General features: G+C 38.6%; 1 protein-coding gene across 1 annotated transcript in view; it reads left to right on the top strand.

The window, feature by feature from the left end:
- LOC134813693 (protocadherin gamma-A4-like) overlaps positions 1 to 22,930 on the top strand; it is a 50,354-nt gene that overhangs the window by 1,756 nt on the left and 25,668 nt on the right. The window contains exons 5-17 of the mRNA XM_063821538.1: positions 5,758 to 5,840; positions 6,058 to 6,220; positions 6,746 to 6,860; positions 6,968 to 7,125; positions 8,198 to 8,318; positions 8,609 to 8,755; positions 9,436 to 9,637; positions 19,753 to 19,922; positions 20,144 to 20,285; positions 20,552 to 20,639; positions 20,749 to 20,839; positions 21,807 to 21,891; positions 22,578 to 22,663. Coding sequence (XP_063677608.1) covers positions 5,758 to 5,840; positions 6,058 to 6,220; positions 6,746 to 6,860; positions 6,968 to 7,125; positions 8,198 to 8,318; positions 8,609 to 8,755; positions 9,436 to 9,637; positions 19,753 to 19,922; positions 20,144 to 20,285; positions 20,552 to 20,639; positions 20,749 to 20,839; positions 21,807 to 21,891; positions 22,578 to 22,663 — 1,651 coding nt within the window. The remainder of the gene's footprint in view (positions 1 to 5,757; positions 5,841 to 6,057; positions 6,221 to 6,745; positions 6,861 to 6,967; positions 7,126 to 8,197; positions 8,319 to 8,608; positions 8,756 to 9,435; positions 9,638 to 19,752; positions 19,923 to 20,143; positions 20,286 to 20,551; positions 20,640 to 20,748; positions 20,840 to 21,806; positions 21,892 to 22,577; positions 22,664 to 22,930) is intronic.

Raw genomic sequence — 22,930 nt, 5'->3', positions numbered from 1 at the left:
AATTACGCTTGCAACGTGAATAAAATACTGGACCTGTACTGTGTACTCAGTTAATATGACTTGTAACGGTTCAATAGAGGCGTGCACATTGAAATCTAACTTTAAGTACTATTATAGTGCTATACTACTAGTTCTGATTTCAATAGTAAGCTGTTATCAGTCTGATACAACAGTCACTACTTGTTTCATCTTGTTTTAACTTAATATCTTTAACACATCACTTGTTATTATGTTCTCTAATCACGTTGCTTAGTAGTGTTAATAAAGGATTGACACTTGTACACCTTTGTTTAACTTCACAGATAAGTCCTACAAATCTGAACTGTTAAAAAAAGTTAAATTAAAGATAATTAGTTTGTTAAAATATGTAATTATGAAAAGTACACGCAGTTATAAGAATAAGATCACTGAAATTAAGACTAAAACTAAAACTTAAACTGAACTAAAATTTATACGGAAACTGAAAACCTCAACCGTTACTACAAGTCTGACAGTGAGAATGGTGAATGGTTTAAATTATGTATGATATATAAATAATGTAAACAAAGTTTATCATATTCTCACAATATTTCATCTCACTTATATCTAGGAACTAACTCTCGTAAAAGTGTTAAAGTGATGACACTAAACGAGCAGTGTAATTATTGTACTACTTTACTCTTCTCACACTCCTAGCTTATTACTGTATAACAAGAGTAGTAACTATATACTAACCTGTATAACCATTCTCACTATACTTTTTACTGTTATTTATATATTAGTGAGAGAGGTGTAACCTTGTATTAAATAGTTAGTAATTTATACACCTATCGGAATTTAATTTCAATAGAGTTGAGACACAGTTAATAAACTGCGGAGTGACTAAAATGCTATACAGCAAAAACAGAACGCTCCAACCAAACACTCCACCTACTGATCCTAACCACCCTAACAACTCTCTAGCTCTCTCTCTTCAACCCTCATTCCCTCACTCCTCTTGGTGCACAAAACCATTCTAACCTATGTATGTCCCCCTGACGGGTTCCACAAGCCCAACGGTACATAGTTAGACGAAAAACAGAGAAGCCTTGATTGCCAGATCAAGGACTGCATCAGTAGCAGCGAAATACGGATATACCTTCTCCCTTACAGTCAGCGAGCTGACAACTATCTGACTGTGTCTTTTAGGCCTTGTCACACCACCTTCGCTATTGCATCCGCTCGCCCGTATTCACTGACACATGCCACACCTGGGTTTAGTATGAAGATGTACGCATATTCACCCAAGATGCGGAGATGCCTCAGTTTAGCGAGTTGAGATACAACAGCAAACTCACAGGAGCATGGATCAGAATCATCAGTTACCAACCTGACACCGTTTCGGGGCTTTAATCGCAATACGGTTTCCTGTCAGGCGCCCCAGCAGTCCACCCTTGAACCACCATCTGATCCGAGAGTCACTTGAGGAGACCCGTTAGAGCTCGCAATTGGCGACGAGATAACGTTTATGGTACCTCTAGATGTTATAGTGAACTCTCAAGCTCCAACCTTCCTGAACTCCCACTCCCTCTTTCTCGATAACAAGTAGATCCATCTGGAACAGTGGGCTGCCTCTTTCCCACTGTCCCGTACCAGCTTCTTCAGCTCTCTTCCCCTAAAACCAATCCTCCTCGCAGCTGTCTCCAAACTCTGCGCAACCACTCCCCTAGCTCCAACTTCGACTGCGGCATTATAACAGCACCAACCTTCCGCCTGAATCTCAGCCTGCAGACCGCTGTATCGGTCGAGCTTGTACTCGTGCGATTCAGCGATCCGCTCTTCAGATGGTACTGTTAGCTCCCACCAAATAACTGTCTTTGCCGACCTTGAGAATATCACAAGGTCCGGCCTCAGCCGTGTTTCCACAATCTCACTGGGAAACTTAAGCTGCCCCTCAAGGTCTGACAGCACTATCCAATCCCGATACCCACTCAGGATCCCAAAACCACGACTCTCCTTCCGGTCGTCTGAACCTGCTTTTCTTTTCCCAGCAGGAACAAAATCAATGAACTGCCTTCCATCGCCGGCCTTGTTCTTATAAGTGTTCACTCGGCGATCACAATGGAAGACAACCTGTTCAGAGATCTGCTTCAGAACCTTGTCGTGCCGCCATCTATACCTTCCTTGACTAAGGGCCACCTTACACCCAGCCAAAATGTGCTGAATGGTGCCCATCCTCTCCTCACATAACTTGCACTTCCCATCCTCATCTTCACTCCACTTGGAAACCATAGAGGGGGTTAAGAGGGTGCCGTACACAGCACTTAGCATGAACCCAATAAGTGAGTCACCATACTTAAAAAGTGTATGCCAGCTCAAATCCGTCTTCATTACGAGCTCTCTCCACTCACCCCACCTGCTCTGCATCTCCAGAGAACCTACTTGCACCTCCCTCTCTCTTTCAATGTTCTCCTTCACTCTCAGCATAACCTCCCTCTCTCTTTCCCGTTCATCCATCCTCTCCCAAGGTTTTTTCCAGTCACCAAAACCGATGCCAACTCTTTTTTGAGGTTGCACCATCCCTCGCACCGATTCACAGACCAAATCTCTTCTGGCCTCTTCCAGTTCTGTCTCAGGCCTCCAAACTCTACCAGAACGAACTTGGGGCTGGACTGCTTTAATCAGGTCATCCTTAGATGTCTGATAGGATTGCAACAGTCGACACTTCTCTATCTTCCATGTATCTGTCAAACTGCTCACCGGTAAGGCCACACTGGATGATTGACTGAACAGACAAAGACCACTCAGAGTGTGCCCCACCCCTAACCACTTCCTGAGGAAACTATTGGTATTCTGTTCCCATCTGGTAACTGTTGTGATCGGAATATCATAGATGGCAAGAGGCCACTTCAGTTTTGGAAGGACCATGTACTGATATCCCCAGCACTTCTGGAGTCCAGTAAGGGAACTTTCATCGAGTCTCCGAAGAAAAGTGTTAAGGTCGACCTTGGTTGAGTCGATGACTGATTTGTCATTTCCTTCCACTCTTATCCATCTCCCAAGGAATTTTATCGGCTTCTCTGACACATTCGGAATCACCTCACCACCCAACTGCAAACACACCTCTTCTCTCTCCACCTCCTCCTCTCCTACCACTACCTCCTCAACCCACCTCACAGCCACTCCCTTCTTCAACACCAGTGCTCTGGACTTGGAGGACTTTAACTTAAATCTGGACCAGTCCACGTACTTCTGAAACACATTGAGTAACGTTTGCATATCCTCTGCACGTGCGGTCGTCAGACAGCTATCGTCCATAAACAGCTTCAGAGTTGGTATCGGTGTGTCATCCTTGATGTACTCAATGCTTCTCGGAACCTTAGACTTTAGGTGTTCATGCCCAAGGTTCATGCACAAGACAAACAAGATGACTGATATCACACACCCCATGAAGATTCCTATCTCAAACTGCTGCCAGTCTGATGTCACCGTTCTTGAGGAGAACCTTCCGAATACCCCGGAGAAGTACCGTAGGATAATATTGATAACCTTCTCGGGGACGTTGTAGAAACGGAGGGCCCTGGCAATCAGAACATGGGGTACCGCTCCGTAAGCGTTAGCCAGGTCAAGCCATACCACACTCAGATCCTTCTTCTTGACCTTTGCCTCCTTCAGTACCTCCCACATGGCACCAAAATGCTCCGTGCACCCACGGACGCCTGGCACACCACCCTTCTGTATAGAGAGGTCTACATATCCATTCGAGACAACAAAGCTGGTCAACCTCTTCGCCAGGATCGCCAAATAAATCTTCCCTTGAATGTTACCCAGGGAAATAGGCCGTCCTGAACTTGGTGAAAAGTCGCCATCCGCCTTTGGGATGTAGACACCCTCGAAATACCTACAATTGTCAGGATATTCTTCTAACTTATATCCAGTTCTTAACAGGTCCCAGAGATTCTTGGCAATACCAGGACATCTCTTGTACACTGTGTACGGGATCCCGTTGTTACCCGGGGCACTCTTGCTCCTTGCCTTCTTTACAACCTCCTCAAACTCCTTCTTGGATACCGTTGTGAGGTCAAAGGCAACAGAGGGTTCAGGAGCACACTCAGGCAGACCCTCAAGTATACCAAGGGGCTGCTGCCGGGCTGGATCTCCGTACGTTCTGGCCAAGTGATCATCTAGCTCCTCCTTTGAACACTTAAGCTCCCCCACTGGACTTGGATTTAGCACTCCCTTGACTGTCTTGAAAGGGTCGCGTCCAAAATCCCCTCTAACTCTCCTTATCTCTCTCTGCTTCTGTCTCCTTTTCTCAGCCCTCCTCAACTTCATCAAACGACCAGCCAACACTCTCAATAATGCCTCATAACCATCCTTCTCTATCTCACTCCTTGCCTTCCTTTTCTTCCTCCTCAACTGCTTCCTCTTTTCAATCAGGCTGTCAATCTCCTCCTTTCGCCTGTTCTTAAAGCTCATGGACTTCTTTCCACTACCAGCACCTACTTCAACAATACCAAACAACTTGACACCCTCGTCGTACACTACATCACAATGACTCACCATCTTCTCTTGAAATGGTTTCCGCTTGAGAACCACTGCAAACTTCTCTACCACACACTCATCAAACTTACTCCATCGACCATCATTGGACGCCGGCCACTTCACCTTGTCTCTTTTGCAATAAAACTTAATTTATTATAATACGTAAGTATATAAGTTAAATTATATAAGTTAGTTTATTTTAATATGGTGTAATGTGAGTGTTAAGGAGTACCTAGTCTGCAGTTTGCTAATAATCCTCGTAATTACAGGGCTTTAACTTTTAATTTGTAAATAACGACCTCTGTCACAGACTTGTTTTACAAAGGAGCACTATCATGTTTCTTAGTGCTATCAAGTTTCTCTGTGCAGCTTGCATGGTTTACAATGTAGTAGCTGTACTGTACGCATTTTGTTAAACTCAACTTCATAAACGCTGTTTTTTATGTTTTGAAGAAATAACTTCACTTAAAATAAACACATCCTATTTACAGACTGTCCAGTACATAATAATATAATTGTATTTTCTCTCACTAAGTGCTTGTTGCACATTGTTTGTGGTATCAAGTACAAGGTTATACACATTTTATAACCCTTGTCAACAAGCTATCTTGTAGTCATTTGCTCGATTATATATATGCTCTTCTTATAGTTGTATACTTCTACTATCTTGTTGCATACTTTGATCTTGTTCGTTTTTATCGTTATTTTCCAGTTTTACCCTCTTATTATAACTAAGGTTGAAATGCTTTTGTTTGTAAGAAGCACGTTGTTTTACTATGTACTATGTTGGTAAGTCTTGGTAAATATTTAGAGCTGTTAATATTATAAAGTACCTAAAGTTAGTAAGTAATATTAAACATGATAGCATAATATTCAATATTCATCTTGTACACTGTACAGTACACTTCATGTTCAGTTGATTAAAGTAGACTATAATATATAGTAGATAATAGTATATGATTGTATTATATAATACTATTAACAGTGGGCGATATCATGATATATTTGTAGAGTAGATGTTTTTCTTGCTTTAGTGGTCGCAAAGTTCAATCACATTATTTCGACTTAGTTTGACAGACCACACTCAAAAACTAAATTTCCAATGAAATACTGAGTTTATTTTTGCTCAGTTAAAAAAGTAGTTCAAGTAGACGAAAATATATTTAAAATCAAACGATTAATAGTTTGAAGTTAAACCCTGTCTTATTTTGGTAGTTAATATCAAAATTAAGCTAAAAAACAAACATTTTGCAGGGTGTTTGTGAGTATAACAGTGATAGACGTTAACGATAACCAGCCTCAAATAGAGATTATCTACAAGTCCGCTTCTGATACCGGTTAGTTTTATGAAGGAGCATTGTTATGTTTGTTTACTAGCTACCATTTATAAATTCTTACGTAGCCAAAGTACCAAATAAACCGCTCCCTCCTAACTAAACCTTCCCTCCTAACTAAATCCACCCTTCCAAAATAAACCCATCCTAACACAAACCCCTCCTTACTAAACCCCTCCTAACTAAACCCCTCCTAACTAAACCCCTCTCCGCCCCACAGAAGCACAAGTAGACGAGGACGCGTCACCAGACTCACCAGTAGTTACAATAAGAGTGACTGATGATGATGACGGGGAGGCAGGCCGGGTTATTTGTGAGATGGACAGTGAGAATGGAATGGAGTACTTCAAGCTGGTACATAATGATGATGTCATCAATATGTGGTCAGTATAATTTATATACATTATACATTATACATTATACATTATACATTATCCATTTTACATTATACATTATACATTATACATTATACATTATACATTATACATTATACATTATACATAAGACTCAGCTGAATAATAGGAAACTCGATTGAGGGTTAATTGAGGAGGGGTAAGTGCTAAAAGATGAAGAGTACCCCTTCAGTAAATCTGCACTGTAGTGAGCTGTAAACATAGTAAACAGGGATTGGCTAGTTAGAGGCGGTCCGTGTAGGCCTTACACTGTGCTTTCAGCAATACTCATAGTACTATTACTATAAATTACTATAATTAATAATTACTATAAATTACTATAAATTACTATAAGTATTATAAGACGGTACACCAAACAGACAAAGAAACTTTAAATTTCCTGGAGATCAATCTCGGAAAGAAGAACATAGTACGTATTTCATTTAATCTGTAAACTATCCCCAATGTTTAATGTTATCTATAACCAGGTCTAAAGTAACTACCTCGTAATATCAGGAACGTGCGAGTAAAAAGACCACCAAGGAGGGATTTAGTGCAGGAGTTTACCTTGTCAATAACATGCAGAGATAACGGCAGTCCTGAGCAGAAAATATCTCATATGGACTTCAAGGTAAGTCCTGAACAGAGCAATGCCTTGACTTTAAACTAAGTTTTATTAACTTAATAAACTAAAATAATAACTTGATTAGTTAATTATCTGATTACTCTCTCCTACAGGTGAAGATAATGGATATAAACGACCACTACCCTCTGTTTGAGTCAGTATCGTACGAGATATCTATCCCTGAAAACACTTCACCCGGTACTGATATAATCAGTGTATCTGCTACTGACGCTGATGATGGGGACTTCGGGGACATCACTTACAAGATAGCGTAAGTAACAGAGCTACTAAGAGAGTTAAGGGGAGGGAGGGGCGCGGCCGGGGGGGGGGGGAGGGAGGGGTGCGGCCGGGGGGGGGGGGGGGGGGGGGGGAGGAGGGCCGGAGGGGTGCGGCTGGGGGGAAGGTTTGTGAATAACACAGTTTCACTGTGAGTCTACTTTGGAGGGTTTCAGAGATTTGTCAAGAACAAACCTTGGTACACACTAAACACCATTTCCTTCCTTCGCACGATGTATACTTATATAATTAAGTAGGCTTTAATATTTAAATGACATGGAATGGGAATAAGACCTCACTGAGTAAATGGTTTTCATGTGGACCAGAAAGAAGATTTCAATTCTTTTAGATTTTAATATTTTAGTTTATGTTTAGAATGTCTTGAAGCGCAGGTTGATGTCGCTAAACGGCCCAATTAATGTATAATTAAGGACACGTGCAGTAATATAACTAAAATAACCCCTGGTCACAACATCCTGCCCACTCCACAGACTGCACAAGTTTGGAAATCAATTAGTGGTTTCCTGATCTGCTTGTGCTGTCGTTGGTTCAATGTCACGTGATACAGTTTGTATGGTCACGTGACTACATATATGTAGTGTTTACAACTTGCAACTTAAACATGTTCGCTACAATGCGTTAAAAGACCTGTAATTCTTCAAAACAGAGCGTGTTTCAGTAGAACTCTCTTATTTAACCTAGCAAACATTTAATATAATATGTTTAACATATTTCGTAAACATTTCAGCGCCTCAAAATTGAGATAAATGTGGGTTATTTAGTAGAGTTGAGAAGAAAGCAGCAGTTTAGTGTTGTGTTGTGAGACAGTTAGTATCATATAATGAGAGGAATAATCAAGTCTGGCAGTACTGGGAACTTTATTAGAATGAGGGGATTTACATTAATTGTTATTACCATTTAAAATTAATAAAACTAGAATTAAAGATCACAGTAATTATATAATGAATGTTATTCATCTGCTACTATATTGATCTGGTATATATACCATATAATATATGTAATAATATTCGCATATTATTTGTAATAATATTGGCATATTATTTCAGGTCGGTTTCAGTACAGGACACAGGAGCAGATCCCATGACCTGGTTTAGTATAACTCCTAAAGGTGGGGTCATCAGGAACCTAGTTAAACTGGACAGAGAGAGAACACCTCATATCAACATGGTTCGTTATTATTCACAGTTATTTGAGGGATCCCTTACCTAATTATGTGCCCACATATTATTATCTTGTGATTTGCAGTAGTTTTATTTGTTCTTGCTGAAATTTTATAGTTGTGGCGTACACAGGTTAGTAGACAAATACAACCTTGTCAACTGTGTTAAGTCATTATATTAAAATATACTGAGCTATCTAGTTATAAATATAATGAAATTTATTTATTTCAATCAGTCAATTACCTAATTACCTAATTAACTTATAACCTGGTTAACTAATTAACTCCCTCTTACCAGATAATACAAGCACTAGACGGAGGCACGCCCCCTAACGGGCCCCACATAGCTACAGCTACAGTGACTATTAACCTGCTGGATGAGAATGATAACATTCCATTGTTTAGTCAGGACCTAGTTGAGACCAGTGTTAAGAATAACGTCGTGGTGAGTACTTAGCTTAGATATATCCAGTATAATTACTTAATCAGCGTATAATTATATTATTATCATGATTATTATTATGTGATTAGTATGATTTAAATCTGGTTTACATAATCATATTTTGATGTTGTTAATCTTCGACTTTTTAAAACAATATTTAAAATCACGGTAGAAAGAAGCTATGATTCAAGAAATATCACACTCCCCTCTTGTACTGTAAAACCCCTATCTACCCGGCTTCTTCCGTTCCCCAACTCCGCGAGAAATTGGGGTTTTACTGTATCCTACCGTTGCTCCCACCTTATATCTATTAAACCCCAGGTTAACCCCCATTAATCCCAGGGCCCAGGTTAAACCCAATTAACCCCAGGTTAACCCAGGTTAACCCCAGGATAACCCCCATTAACCCCAGGTTAACCCCCATTAACCCCAGGTTAACCCCCATTTAACCCCAGGATAACCCCATTAACCCCAGGATAACCCCCATTAACCCCAGGATAACCCCCATTAACCCCAGGATAACCCCCATTAACCCCAGGATAACCCCCATTAACCCCAGGTTAACCCCCATTAACCCCAGGATAACCCCATTAACCCCAGGATAACCCCCATTAACCCGAGGATAACCCCCATTAACTCCAGGTTAACCCCCATTAACCCCAGGATAACCCCATTAACCCCAGGTTGGATACGAGGTTACGCAGGTCCGAGCACGTGACTTTGACGACGGAATTTACGGAGCGGTTGAATATTCTCTAGACACAAATACCAACACAGTGAGACTATTCAAGATACACAGAACCACAGGGACTATAACTGTAGCTCTGCCTCTGCCTGATACTGACTATCAAGTTATCTCTCTAACCGTGCTCGCTACTGATGGAGGTTATTAACTAATTAAATAATTAACTAATTAACTAATTATAATACGGGGAGTGGGCACTATACTGTATAACTGTAGCTCTGCCTCTGCCTGATACTGACTATCAAGTTATCTCTCTAACTGTGCTCGCTACTGATGGAGGTTATTAACTAATTAAATAATTAACTAATTAACTAATTATAATACGGGGAGTGGGCACTATACTGTATAACTGTAGCTCTGCCTCTGCCTGATACCGACTATCAAGTTATCTCGCTAACTGTGCTCGCTACTGATGGAGGTTATTAACTAATTAACTTATTAACTAATTAACTAATTATAATACGGGGAGTGGGCACTATTATACTGTATAACTGTAGCTCTGCCTCTGCCTGATACTGACTATCAAGTTATCTCTCTAACTGTGCTCGCTACTGATGGAGGTTATTAACTAATTAAATAATTAACTAATTAACTAATTATAATACGGGGAGTGGGCACTATTATACTGTATAACTGTAGCTCTGCCTCTGCCTGATACTGACTATCAAGTTATCTCTCTAACTGTGCTCGCTACTGATGGAGGTTATTAACTAATTAAATAATTAACTAATTAACTAATTATAATACGGGGAGTGGGCACTATAACTGTAGCTCTGCCTCTGCCTGATACTGACTATCAAGTTATCTCTCTAACTGTGCTCGCTACTGATGGAGGTTATTAACTAATTAAATAATTAACTAATTAACTAATTATAATACGGGGAGTGGGCACTATTATACTGTATAACTGTAGCTCTGCCTCTGCCTGATACTGACTATCAAGTTATCTCTCTAACTGTGCTCGCTACTGATGGAGGTTATTAACTAATTAAATAATTAACTAATTAACTAATTATAATACGGGGAGTGGGCACTATTATACTGTATAACTGTAGCTCTGCCTCTGCCTGATACTGACTATCAAGTTATCTCTCTAACTGTGCTCGCTACTGATGGAGGTTATTAACTAATTAAATAATTAACTAATTAACTAATTATAATACGGGGAGTGGGCACTATACTGTATAACTGTAGCTCTGCCTCTGCCTGATACCGACTATCAAGTTATCTCTCTAACTGTGCTCGCTACTGATGGAGGTTATTAACTAATTAAATAATTAACTAATTAACTAATTATAATACGGGGAGTGGGCACTATAACTGTAGCTCTGCCTCTGCCTGATACTGACTATCAAGTTATCTCTCTAACTGTGCTCGCTACTGATGGAGGTTATTAACTAATTAAATAATTAACTAATTAACTAATTATAATACGGGGAGTGGGCACTATTATACTGTATAACTGTAGCTCTGCCTCTGCCTGATACCGACTATCAAGTTATCTCTCTAACTGTGCTCGCTACTGATGGAGGTTATTAACTAATTAAATAATTAACTAATTAACTAATTATAATACGGGGAGTGGGCACTATAACTGTAGCTCTGCCTCTGCCTGATACTGACTATCAAGTTATCTCTCTAACTGTGCTCGCTACTGATGGAGGTTATTAACTAATTAACTAATTAACTAATTAACTAATTATAATACGGGGAGTGGGCACTATAACTGTAGCTCTGCCTCTGCCTGATACTGACTATCAAGTTATCTCTCTAACTGTGCTCGCTACTGATGGAGGTTATTAACTAATTAACTAATTAACTAATTAACTAATTATAATACGGGGAGTGGGCACTATTATACTGTATAACTGTAGCTCTGCCTCTGCCTGATACTGACTATCAAGTTATCTCTCTAACTGTGCTCGCTACTGATGGAGGTTATTAACTAATTAACTAATTAACTAATTAACTAATTATAATACGGGGAGTGGGCACTATTATACTGTATAACTGTAGCTCTGCCTCTGCCTGATACTGACTATCAAGTTATCTCTCTAACTGTGCTCGCTACTGATGGAGGTTATTAACTAATTAAATAATTAACTAATTAACTAATTATAATACGGGGAGTGGGCACTATACTGTATAACTGTAGCTCTGCCTCTGCCTGATACTGACTATCAAGTTATCTCTCTAACTGTGCTCGCTACTGATGGAGGTTATTAACTAATTAACTAATTAACTAATTAACTAATTATAATACGGGGAGTGGGCACTATACTGTATTATAACTGTAGCTCTGCCTCTGCCTGATACTGACTATCAAGTTATCTCTCTAACTGTGCTCGCTACTGATGGAGGTTATTAACTAATTAAATAATTAACTAATTAACTAATTATAATACGGGGAGTGGGCACTATTATACTGTATAACTGTAGCTCTGCCTCTGCCTGATACTGACTATCAAGTTATCTCTCTAACTGTGCTCGCTACTGATGGAGGTTATTAACTAATTAAATAATTAACTAATTAACTAATTATAATACGGGGAGTGGGCACTATACTGTATAACTGTAGCTCTGCCTCTGCCTGATACTGACTATCAAGTTATATCTCTAACTGTGCTCGCTACTGATGGAGGTTATTAACTAATTAAATAATTAACTAATTAACTAATTATAATACGGGGAGTGGGCACTATTATACTGTATAACTGTAGCTCTGCCTCTGCCTGATACTGACTATCAAGTTATCTCTCTAACTGTGCTCGCTACTGATGGAGGTTATTAACTAATTAAATAATTAACTAATTAACTAATTATAATACGGGGAGTGGGCACTATTATACTGTATAACTGTAGCTCTGCCTCTGCCTGATACTGACTATCAAGTTATCTCGCTAACTGTGCTCGCTACTGATGGAGGTTATTTACTGATTAAATAATTAACTAATTAACTAATTATAATACGGGGAGTGGGCACTATTATACTGTATAACTGTAGCTCTGCCTCTGCCTGATACCGACTATCAAGTTATCTCTCTAACTGTGCTCGCTACTGATGGAGGTTATTAACTAATTAAATAATTAAATAATTAACTAATTATAATACGGGGAGTGGGCACTATTATACTGTATAACTGTAGCTCTGCCTCTGCCTGATACTGACTATCAAGTTATCTCTCTAACTGTGCTCGCTACTGATGGAGGTTATTAACTAATTAAATAATTAACTAATTAACTAATTATAATACGGGGAGTGGGCACTATTATACTGTATAACTGTAGCTCTGCCTCTGCCTGATACTGACTATCAAGTTATCTCGCTAACTGTGCTCGCTACTGATGGAGGTTATTTACTGATTAAATAATTAACTAATTAACTAATTATAATACGGGGAGTGGGCACTATTATACTGTATAACTGTAGCTCTGCCTCTGCCTGATACTGACTATCAAGTTATCTCTCTAACTGTGCTCGCTACTGATGGAGGTTATTAACTAATTAAATAATTAACTAATTAACTAATTATAATACGGGGAGTGGGCACTATACTGTATAACTGTAGCTCTGCCTCTGCCTGATACTGACTATCAAGTTATCTCTCTAACTGTGCTCGCTACTGATGGAGGTTATTAACTAATTAAATAATTAACTAATTAACTAATTATAATACGGGGAGTGGGCACTATTATACTGTATAACTGTAGCTCTGCCTGATACTGACTATCAAGTTATCTCTCTAACTGTGCTCGCTACTGATGGAGGTTATTAACTAATTAAATAATTAACTAATTAACTAATTATAATACGGGGAGTGGGCACTATTATACTGTATCCAGTGAAAGCAGGATTAATGAACGAATAGTGTGACATTGGGTTCTCAACCATGGAAATTTAGAAGTCCCTACATGCTGTTCTTTCTGGCTCCATGTGCTAGTTAGGGGTCTGAGGTATCCGAAAAATCATGTTTTGAGTACCCAAAGTGTTCTGGGTGCCAGGAATGAGGTTATTAAAGCGGCGAAAATGACCGATTTTGGACTATTTATGAGCTTTTTTGCCCATTTTCATGAGATAAAGAATCAGGAAAGCTGCTCTAGATGATTGAAATGGTTGATACCAATGAGGATACACCCAATACACATAAATATTCGTGATATATGTGATTTTAATGAGAAAAATATGATCTCAGGGCCCATTTTATACCAAAATTTGCCAAAACCACTCGCACTTGTCAAAGCTTCCTCATTTTAGACACATTTAATGATTATTATGGTATCTAACTTATGGTGGATCTGATAGGAGTATGTCTTAGCTTCATTTTAAGCCATCAATGAGCATGCTGGTGTGTATGAAAGTACTTTTATCCTTCCGTGGCCGTCCATTGATATAGTCTGGGCCATGCGCGCGCGCGCGCGCGCGCGCTTTTACAAACATGAATTTTCTCCCTCAGTATCTATCTAAATCTTTTAAAGACATGATTTGAATGCTATCCTACTCAGCACATGAGTGCTACAGGATGGTGAAAGAATTTCTATAAAAAATCGTTAAATGTGGAAGATATGAGGTTATTATATGTGTGCGCGCGCGCGCGCGCGCGCGCTTTTACAAACTTGATATCCTCAGTCCTTTCACATATACTGAGATTTTGTTTCAAACTTAATTGACTCTGAACCGAAATTGCCAAAGGAAACAGATAGTGTAACTCAGAAAGACCACAAATGTATAGTTTGTGAGATATTGAGGTTATACTCCAAATAATTTACAATGATGTCACACCAGAAAACCTTTATTTTTGGTATATTTAACCTCATATCTTGAACGCGCAGTACTGGATTGAGCTAAACTTGGTCAGGTTTTGTAGCCCTGACTATCCTCGATCATATGGAACAGGAATAAAACTGTTTAGATGTTCTATCTTAATTATATTAGGCACTTAGTTCTGAAAAGTGAGAATGTCATTAATACTGCTTTCACTGTATAACTGTAGCTCTGCCTCTGCCTGATACCGACTATCAAGTTATCTCTCTAACTGTGCTCGCTACTGATGGAGGTTATTAACTAATTAACTAATTAACTAATTAACTAATTATAATACGGGGAGTGGGCACTATACTGTATAACTGTAGCTCTGCCTCTGCCTGATACTGACTATCAAGTTATCTCTCTAACTGTGCTCGCTACTGATGGAGGTTATTAACTAATTAAATAATTAACTAATTAACTAATTATAATACGGGGAGTGGGCACTATACTGTATAACTGTAGCTCTGCCTCTGCCTGATACCGACTATCAAGTTATCTCTCTAACTGTGCTCGCTACTGATGGAGGTTATTAACTAATTAAATAATTAACTAATTAACTAATTATAATACGGGGAGTGGGCACTATACTGTATAACTGTAGCTCTGCCTCTGCCTGATACTGACTATCAAGTTATCTCTCTAACTGTGCTCGCTACTGATGGAGGTTATTAACTAATTAAATAATTAACTAATTAACTAATTATAATACGGGGAGTGGGCACTATACTGTATAACTGTAGCTCTGCCTCTGCCTGATACTGACTATCAAGTTATATCTCTAACTGTGCTCGCTACTGATGGAGGTTATTAACTAATTAAATAATTAACTAATTAACTAATTATAATACGGGGAGTGGGCACTATAACTGTAGCTCTGCCTCTGCCTGATACTGACTATCAAGTTATCTCTCTAACTGTGCTCGCTACTGATGGAGGTTATTAACTAATTAAATAATTAACTAATTAACTAATTATAATACGGGGAGTGGGCACTATTATACTGTATAACTGTAGCTCTGCCTCTGCCTGATACTGACTATCAAGTTATCTCTCTAACTGTGCTCGCTACTGATGGAGGTTATTAACTAATTAAATAATTAACTAATTAACTAATTATAATACGGGGAGTGGGCACTATACTGTATAACTGTAGCTCTGCCTCTGCCTGATACTGACTATCAAGTTATCTCTCTAACTGTGCTCGCTACTGATGGAGGTTATTAACTAATTAAATAATTAACTAATTAACTAATTATAATACGGGGAGTGGGCACTATACTGTATAACTGTAGCTCTGCCTCTGCCTGATACTGACTATCAAGTTATATCTCTAACTGTGCTCGCTACTGATGGAGGTTATTAACTAATTAAATAATTAACTAATTAACTAATTATAATACGGGGAGTGGGCACTATAACTGTAGCTCTGCCTCTGCCTGATACTGACTATCAAGTTATCTCTCTAACTGTGCTCGCTACTGATGGAGGTTATTAACTAATTAAATAATTAACTAATTAACTAATTATAATACGGGGAGTGGGCACTATTATACTGTATAACTGTAGCTCTGCCTCTGCCTGATACTGACTATCAAGTTATCTCTCTAACTGTGCTCGCTACTGATGGAGGTTATTAACTAATTAAATAATTAACTAATCAACTAATTATAATACGGGGAGTGGGCACTATTATACTGTATAACTGTAGCTCTGCCTCTGCCTGATACTGACTATCAAGTTATCTCGCTAACTGTGCTCGCTACTGATGGAGGTTATTAACTAATTAACTAATTAACTAATTAACTAATTATAATACGGGGAGTGGGCACTATACTGTATAACTGTAGCTCTGCCTCTGCCTGATACTGACTATCAAGTTATCTCTCTAACTGTGCTCGCTACTGATGGAGGTTATTAACTAATTAAATAATTAACTAATCAACTAATTATAATACGGGGAGTGGGCACTATTATACTGTATAACTGTAGCTCTGCCTCTGCCTGATACTGACTATCAAGTTATCTCTCTAACTGTGCTCGCTACTGATGGAGGTTATTAACTAATTAAATAATTAACTAATTAACTAATTATAATACGGGGAGTCGAGTGGGCACTATACTGTATAACTGTAGCTCTGCCTCTGCCTGATACCGACTATCAAGTTATCTCTCTAACTGTGCTCGCTACTGATGGAGGTTATTAACTAATTAACTAATTAACTAATTAACTAATTATAATACGGGGAGTGGGCACTATTATACTGTATAACTGTAGCTCTGCCTCTGCCTGATACCGACTATCAAGTTATCTCTCTAACTGTGCTCGCTACTGATGGAGGTTATTAACTGATTAAATAATTAACTAATTAACTAATTATAATACGGGGAGTGGGCACTATTATACTGTATAACTGTAGCTCTGCCTCTGCCTGATACCGACTATCAAGTTATCTCTCTAACTGTGCTCGCTACTGATGGAGGTTATTAACTAATTAAATAATTAACTAATTAACTAATTATAATACGGGGAGTGGGCACTATTATACTGTATAACTGTAGCTCTGCCTCTGCCTGATACCGACTATCAAGTTATCTCTCTAACTGTGCTCGCTACTGATGGAGGTTATTAACTAATTATCTAATTAACTAATTAACTAATTATAATACGGGGAGTGGGCACTATACTGTATAACTGTAGCTCTGCCTCTGCCTGATACCGACTATCAAGTTATCTCTCTAACTGTGCTCGCTACTGATGGAGGTTATTAACTAATTAAATAATTAACTAATTAACTAATTATAATACGGGGAGTGGGCACTATTATACTGTATAACTGTAGCTCTGCCTCTGCCTGATACTGACTATCAAGTTATCTCTCTAACTGTGCTCGCTACTGATGGAGGTTATTAACTAATTAACTAATTAACTAATTAACTAATTATAATACGGGGAGTGGGCACTATTATACTGTATAACTGTAGCTCTGCCTCTGCCTGATACTGACTATCAAGTTATCTCTCTAACTGTGCTCGCTACTGATGGAGGTTATTAACTAATTATCTAATTAACTAATTAACTAATTATAATACGGGGAGTGGGCACTATACTGTATAACTGTAGCTCTGCCTCTGCCTGATACTGACTATCAAGTTATCTCTCTAACTGTGCTCGCTACTGATGGAGGTTATTAACTAATTAAATAATTAACTAATCAACTAATTATAATACGGGGAGTGGGCACTATACTGTATAACTGTAGCTCTGCCTCTGCCTGATACTGACTATCAAGTTATCTCGCTAACTGTGCTCGCTACTGATGGAGGTTATTAACTAATTAAATAATTAACTAATTAACTAATTATAATACGGGGAGTGGGCACTATACTGTATAACTGTAGCTCTGCCTCTGCCTGATACTGACTATCAAGTTATCTCGCTAACTGTGCTCGCTACTGATGGAGGTTATTAACTAATTAAATAATTAACTAATTAACTAATTATAATACGGGGAGTGGGCACTATACTGTATAACTGTAGCTCTGCCTCTGCCTGATACTGACTATCAAGTTATCTCGCTAACTGTGCTCGCTACTGATGGAGGTTATTAACTAATTAACTAATTAACTAATTAACTAATTATAATACGGGGAGTGGGCACTATACTGTATAACTGTAGCTCTGCCTCTGCCTGATACTGACTATCAAGTTATCTCGCTAACTGTGCTCGCTACTGATGGAGGTTATTTACTAATTATCAAATTAATTATTAAATACTAATTTATTAATTGGAAATTCTTAGCGGATAGGTATATAATTGGAACGAAGAATTGTTTAAATTTAATTGGCTTTAAGCAGACACTCCCCACCTCTTGTTTACACACGGCTTGCACGTAGAGGTAGAGGAACTGTGTAATATGATATGTAATGTAGATAAAGGTAGTGTTTACAGAGCAGTGGTTTTAGAGGAAATGGTTTTTATTAAACAGCAGATATTAGCCAATCAGAACGTCTCATCTAAGTCACGTGACTGCTATTAACCAATCAGAGTCCAGGGATGTGAAGGTATTGTTTGTGGTCGTGGGAACATTCCTTGTAATGTGTGATGTACATCAACTGTAGATTAGATAGATTTACAGTACAAGTTAACAGATAGCGGATAGTGGTTCTTACTAGCTACTGTATAAATAACTTCAGAGAATAGATAAGTTAGTTATTCTCCTCTTTTCCGTCCTATTACAAAGTGATTAAGAGAAAAAGAAAGTACACATGATCTGACAGCAGCTATTCAACTCACTGCAGTCTTATTGGCTCTCAGCTAGGTCTAACACAACACTCTAACCCTAGTACACAACACTCAAACCTCAATACACACTAACACGGTGTGGAAACGTGGAGTGAGTCCTCTAACTCAGTACACTCTAACCTAATGTTATATAATGTAGTAACTAACCTGCCTAGTATTATAGTAACCCTGTCACGTGACCTGCACATTAGATTAGAGTACATTATATAATGTTTTACAGTAGGCCGGGTTACCAGGAATAATTAAACTAGTTGAGATGAGGGGGTCCTGCTGGGGAGGAACAAGTAGAAACAAAAACCCGATCTAAATCAGACTTTGCGTTCTGAGATATCGCGCGCGAAAGTTTGAGGTTTACCTTTAATAAAAAGTAGCACTGTAACCTTAAACAGGGTTAACCTCCTCGGACTCCACCCCTCTAGCCTTTAAGATATTTAGTGATTAAATACCCGCTCTACTATCTCCTACCTTATACCTTAGAGTATAGAGCTGACTTGTTTGGTTGTTTTAGATCACGTGATCCTACGTGTTGTAGCACGTGTTGTACCACGTGTTGTAGCACGTGTTGTAGCACGTGTTGAAGCACGTGTTGTAGCACGTGTTGTAGCACGTGTTGTAGCACGTGTTGTAGCACGTGTTGTAGCACGTGTTGTAGCACGTGTTGTAGCACGTGTTGTAGCACGTGTTGTACAACGTGTTGTACCACGTGTTGTACCACGTGTTATGACAGTGTGGAGAGGCGTGCTCTGTTTAACCTTGCACAGGTTGTCAGTTCATTAATGTGTGGTTCATTTTATATCATTAATCTGGTATATTACAAGAGTTATGTTGGTTATTAATGAATCTAGCTGTAAGTAAGATCCTGGTAGTAGTAGAGGGGTCATTAATACATAAATACTATTGCAGGGTTTAGTTTATTATAAATAAAAATAAGGTACAATGAAACGGATGCTCCCTAGTCCTCAGCTAAGTGTGGTTATCAAAAATACAGCTGGAGAATACACGACATCTAAAACTAACTCCTTTTGATTCCAAAAATGGGGGGGGGGGGGGGGGGGGGGGAAGGTAGATCCCCATTGCTCATTTATTCCTCAACTTTTGGTCAAATGGGGATGGACGGGGTGTCTGAATGTCTGTATAATTTCAGGTGGACAGCAAGGTAGATGTGACGTAGAGGTCTCAATATTCGGAGAGAACCAGTACCCTCCTGTGCTGGATGAGGAAGAGTATACTATCTCTGTTAACGAGAACGCCATCCCTCCCAAATCTCTGCTAACTGTTTCTGCTACAGATCAAGATACTATGTACTTTGGGGAGGTTAGTTTCACTCTTACTACCAGCGAGGTGAGGTAGTAGTGAGAGAGTAGTGAGAGAGTAGTGAGGTAGTCTTACTCTCACCTTATTATTTTACCATGTTTTTACCTGATGTTAGTATGAAACTGGTAATTGATTTATTAGTCAGTCCCTTAGCACTAAAACTTAGGAAAACTATTGAACAAATTATTCCATCTTGTTTACTACTCCCTCTCATATTGCAGGTCCACTACGAGCTAGCAGGTAGTTACGATAACAAGTTCTCAATAGATAAAGACACGGGAGAATTGAAACTGATAAACTCCCTGGACTACGAGACCAAGAGAATGTTTAAGTTCGAAGTGAGGGCAGTCAACAACTACGACGGTAGGTGTTACCAGGTGTTACTAGGTGTTACATACTAGGTGCAGTTACTAGGTGTTGCTATGTGTTACTAGGTGCCATCAGGTATAAGGTGTTACTAGGTGTTACATACTAGGTGCAGTTACTAGGTGTTGCTAGGTGTTACTAGGTGTTATCAGGTGTAAGGTGTTACTAGGTGTTATCAGGTGTAAGGTGTTAGGTGTTACTAGGTGTTACTATGTGTTATTATATGTAAATAGGTGTCACTGTTAATCCCCGACTTGTTTCAGGAACTACAGACAAGAAGGAAGACCGCGCTAAAGTTATTGTTATTGTTAACGATATTAACGACGAGTCTCCTCAGTTCGCTTTCGACAGGTTAACTAAATTCTTGTTTCATTATCATAAACATGGTTCTATATTCTTTAGTATCCCATTTACATACTCTATTCTCAGATAAGTAATTATTATCTCCCTATATTTGCAGATACAATCTGACTGCCTTCTCTGAAGATAGTAATGGAACTGTTATCGGTATTATCAAAGCTGTAGATCCTGACAGTGCTGACACAGGCATGGTAAGTAACCATGGTAACTAGTAGTGTTAAGAGGGAGAGTGAGGGGGGAGGGGTAAGTAGAGTAGTGACATATTACCATGGCCCATTTGTATTGGTGATCATATTTGGCGCCTTTTTTGTTCAATTTCACTATTTCACTCATATTTTTATAATATTTGCCACAAATTGTCTCGAATAAAGGGTGGTTTTATTGTCAGTATCTCATCAGAACTAAATTATTCGTATTGAGAAAAGGGGTCATATTTAGTATGTCTGTTTTGACAGCTCACGTTATTGTGGGTGTTACTAGGTGTTACTAGGTGTTACTAGGTGTAACTAGGTGTTACTAGGTGTTACTAGGTGTTACTAGTATAGGTGTTACTTGTATAGGTGTCACAGTGGTATTATGTCTTCATGTCAGGTATTTATTTTTCTTATTGATTTGTAACATCTTGAAAACTCATTAGTAAACTGGTTTATACTGTAAATAGTCCAGCTAATAGCTAAAGCGACGTTACTGATGTGACTGTACTGATAATATCCAGCCTAACATCTCTTGATAGTAACATATTACCATGACAACGCCTTGACATAAACAGTAAACACAATACATAAGACTAGTTGTTAGAAAGATAAACACATGTAATTTTATAAGATAATGAGACAATGAGATAAGTATATTTATATATAGAATAGTATTTCTCCTCTGTAAAAACTAAATAGTTATATCTTGGGCAGGTTGGCTGCCTATGTTTTGTTCACCATGTTGAGGGGGAAAAGGTGCAGGAGACCACCTACTCCACGATAGCATCTGATACAATATAATACAATATATCTTGAGCGCATAATCAGTACCTTCACACTAACACTCCTTCATCAATACATTCACACAAACGCTCCTTCATCAAAGCCCAATCATAATTTTTTAGTGAGTAACCTTAAAAATACACTATGTTTTAGTGCTCCTTCATAAAGCTCTCTGTTTCAGGTAACTTACAGGATAGTAGGAGGTAACGAACAGAAGCTCTTCAAACTCTCGTCAACCCCTCAGGGTGCTGAAATCAGAATAAATGGTAAATGCTCCTTCATAAATATTATAACTATATGAGTTTCTCGAGATTAATTGTCCTGATCTTTTGTTGGTGGCAAAGGTAATCGGCCATCATTTCCTTTATGTACTGCAATCAGAGCGTTTTGTTAAAAACTCCAAAAATCACAGCAGAGAGCTCTCCAAAATAGAATGGGGAGTTTAATTATCAGAATTCTCAACAATAAAAAAGAGAGAGCTCCAAAATAGAATGGAGAATTCTGTCCTCAGACTTCTCCAAAATAGAATCTCAGCCCTCAATGACCCCCAACAATATGTCGACGCTACCATTGCCGAAGAGAGCAATAATTGTGGAGATCTCAGAATTTAGAACTCTCCAAAATGTCCTTATATGGGCATCACGTATAAATATGTCTAAATTTCCAACTCTTATCTTGAGTAACGCTCCATTTGAACTATCTCTTTTATTTCCGCGTACCCAGCCCTCTCAAAAGTGGAAATGTAGGAAGTCAGGAAGTGGATTATAGAGTTACTTTCTGACTTATTTATCAAACTATAGAAAGAACATCTTAGTTAGATTAAGGAATTGATTAGAGGAAACTTAGATGAACTAACAAAAGAGCAGCCCTACTAACAACAAACCCCATCCTCTTCAGTTCACTTATTGTTAATTAATTAGCTAATTAGCTAACAACATAATCCTCCTGACAGGTAATCTACTGTACATGATAGGGAAGGATGTTAACGTAATATTGGAAGCTCAAGATAACAACCAAGACTTCTTTAACGGACACAGAGTGAGTAACTTGTAGTCTGGAGGGCCAGGGAGGAGGGGGGAGGGGGAGCCGGGGGGATCCATCGCACATTCCATTCTCTCTATATTTTAACTGATAAGGACTATCACAGATGATCCTTCCTGCTTGTTTATATCGTTATTCTTACATGGAATGTGCGATGTATCATGGTGAATAGAATTGGTAAAACATAAATAAATCGGTGGTTTTTTAATTTTTTTACCCAGGATTTTTTTTTGTGGTTTCTATTAACCAATGTAAACAGTTCTG

Source organism: Bolinopsis microptera, chromosome 4, assembly GCF_026151205.1.
Source record: "Bolinopsis microptera isolate Bmic1 chromosome 4, MBARI_Bmic_1.0, whole genome shotgun sequence".
Classification (NCBI taxonomy): Eukaryota; Metazoa; Ctenophora; class Tentaculata; order Lobata; family Bolinopsidae; genus Bolinopsis; species Bolinopsis microptera.
This window is presented reverse-complemented; position numbering and strand designations above follow the sequence as displayed.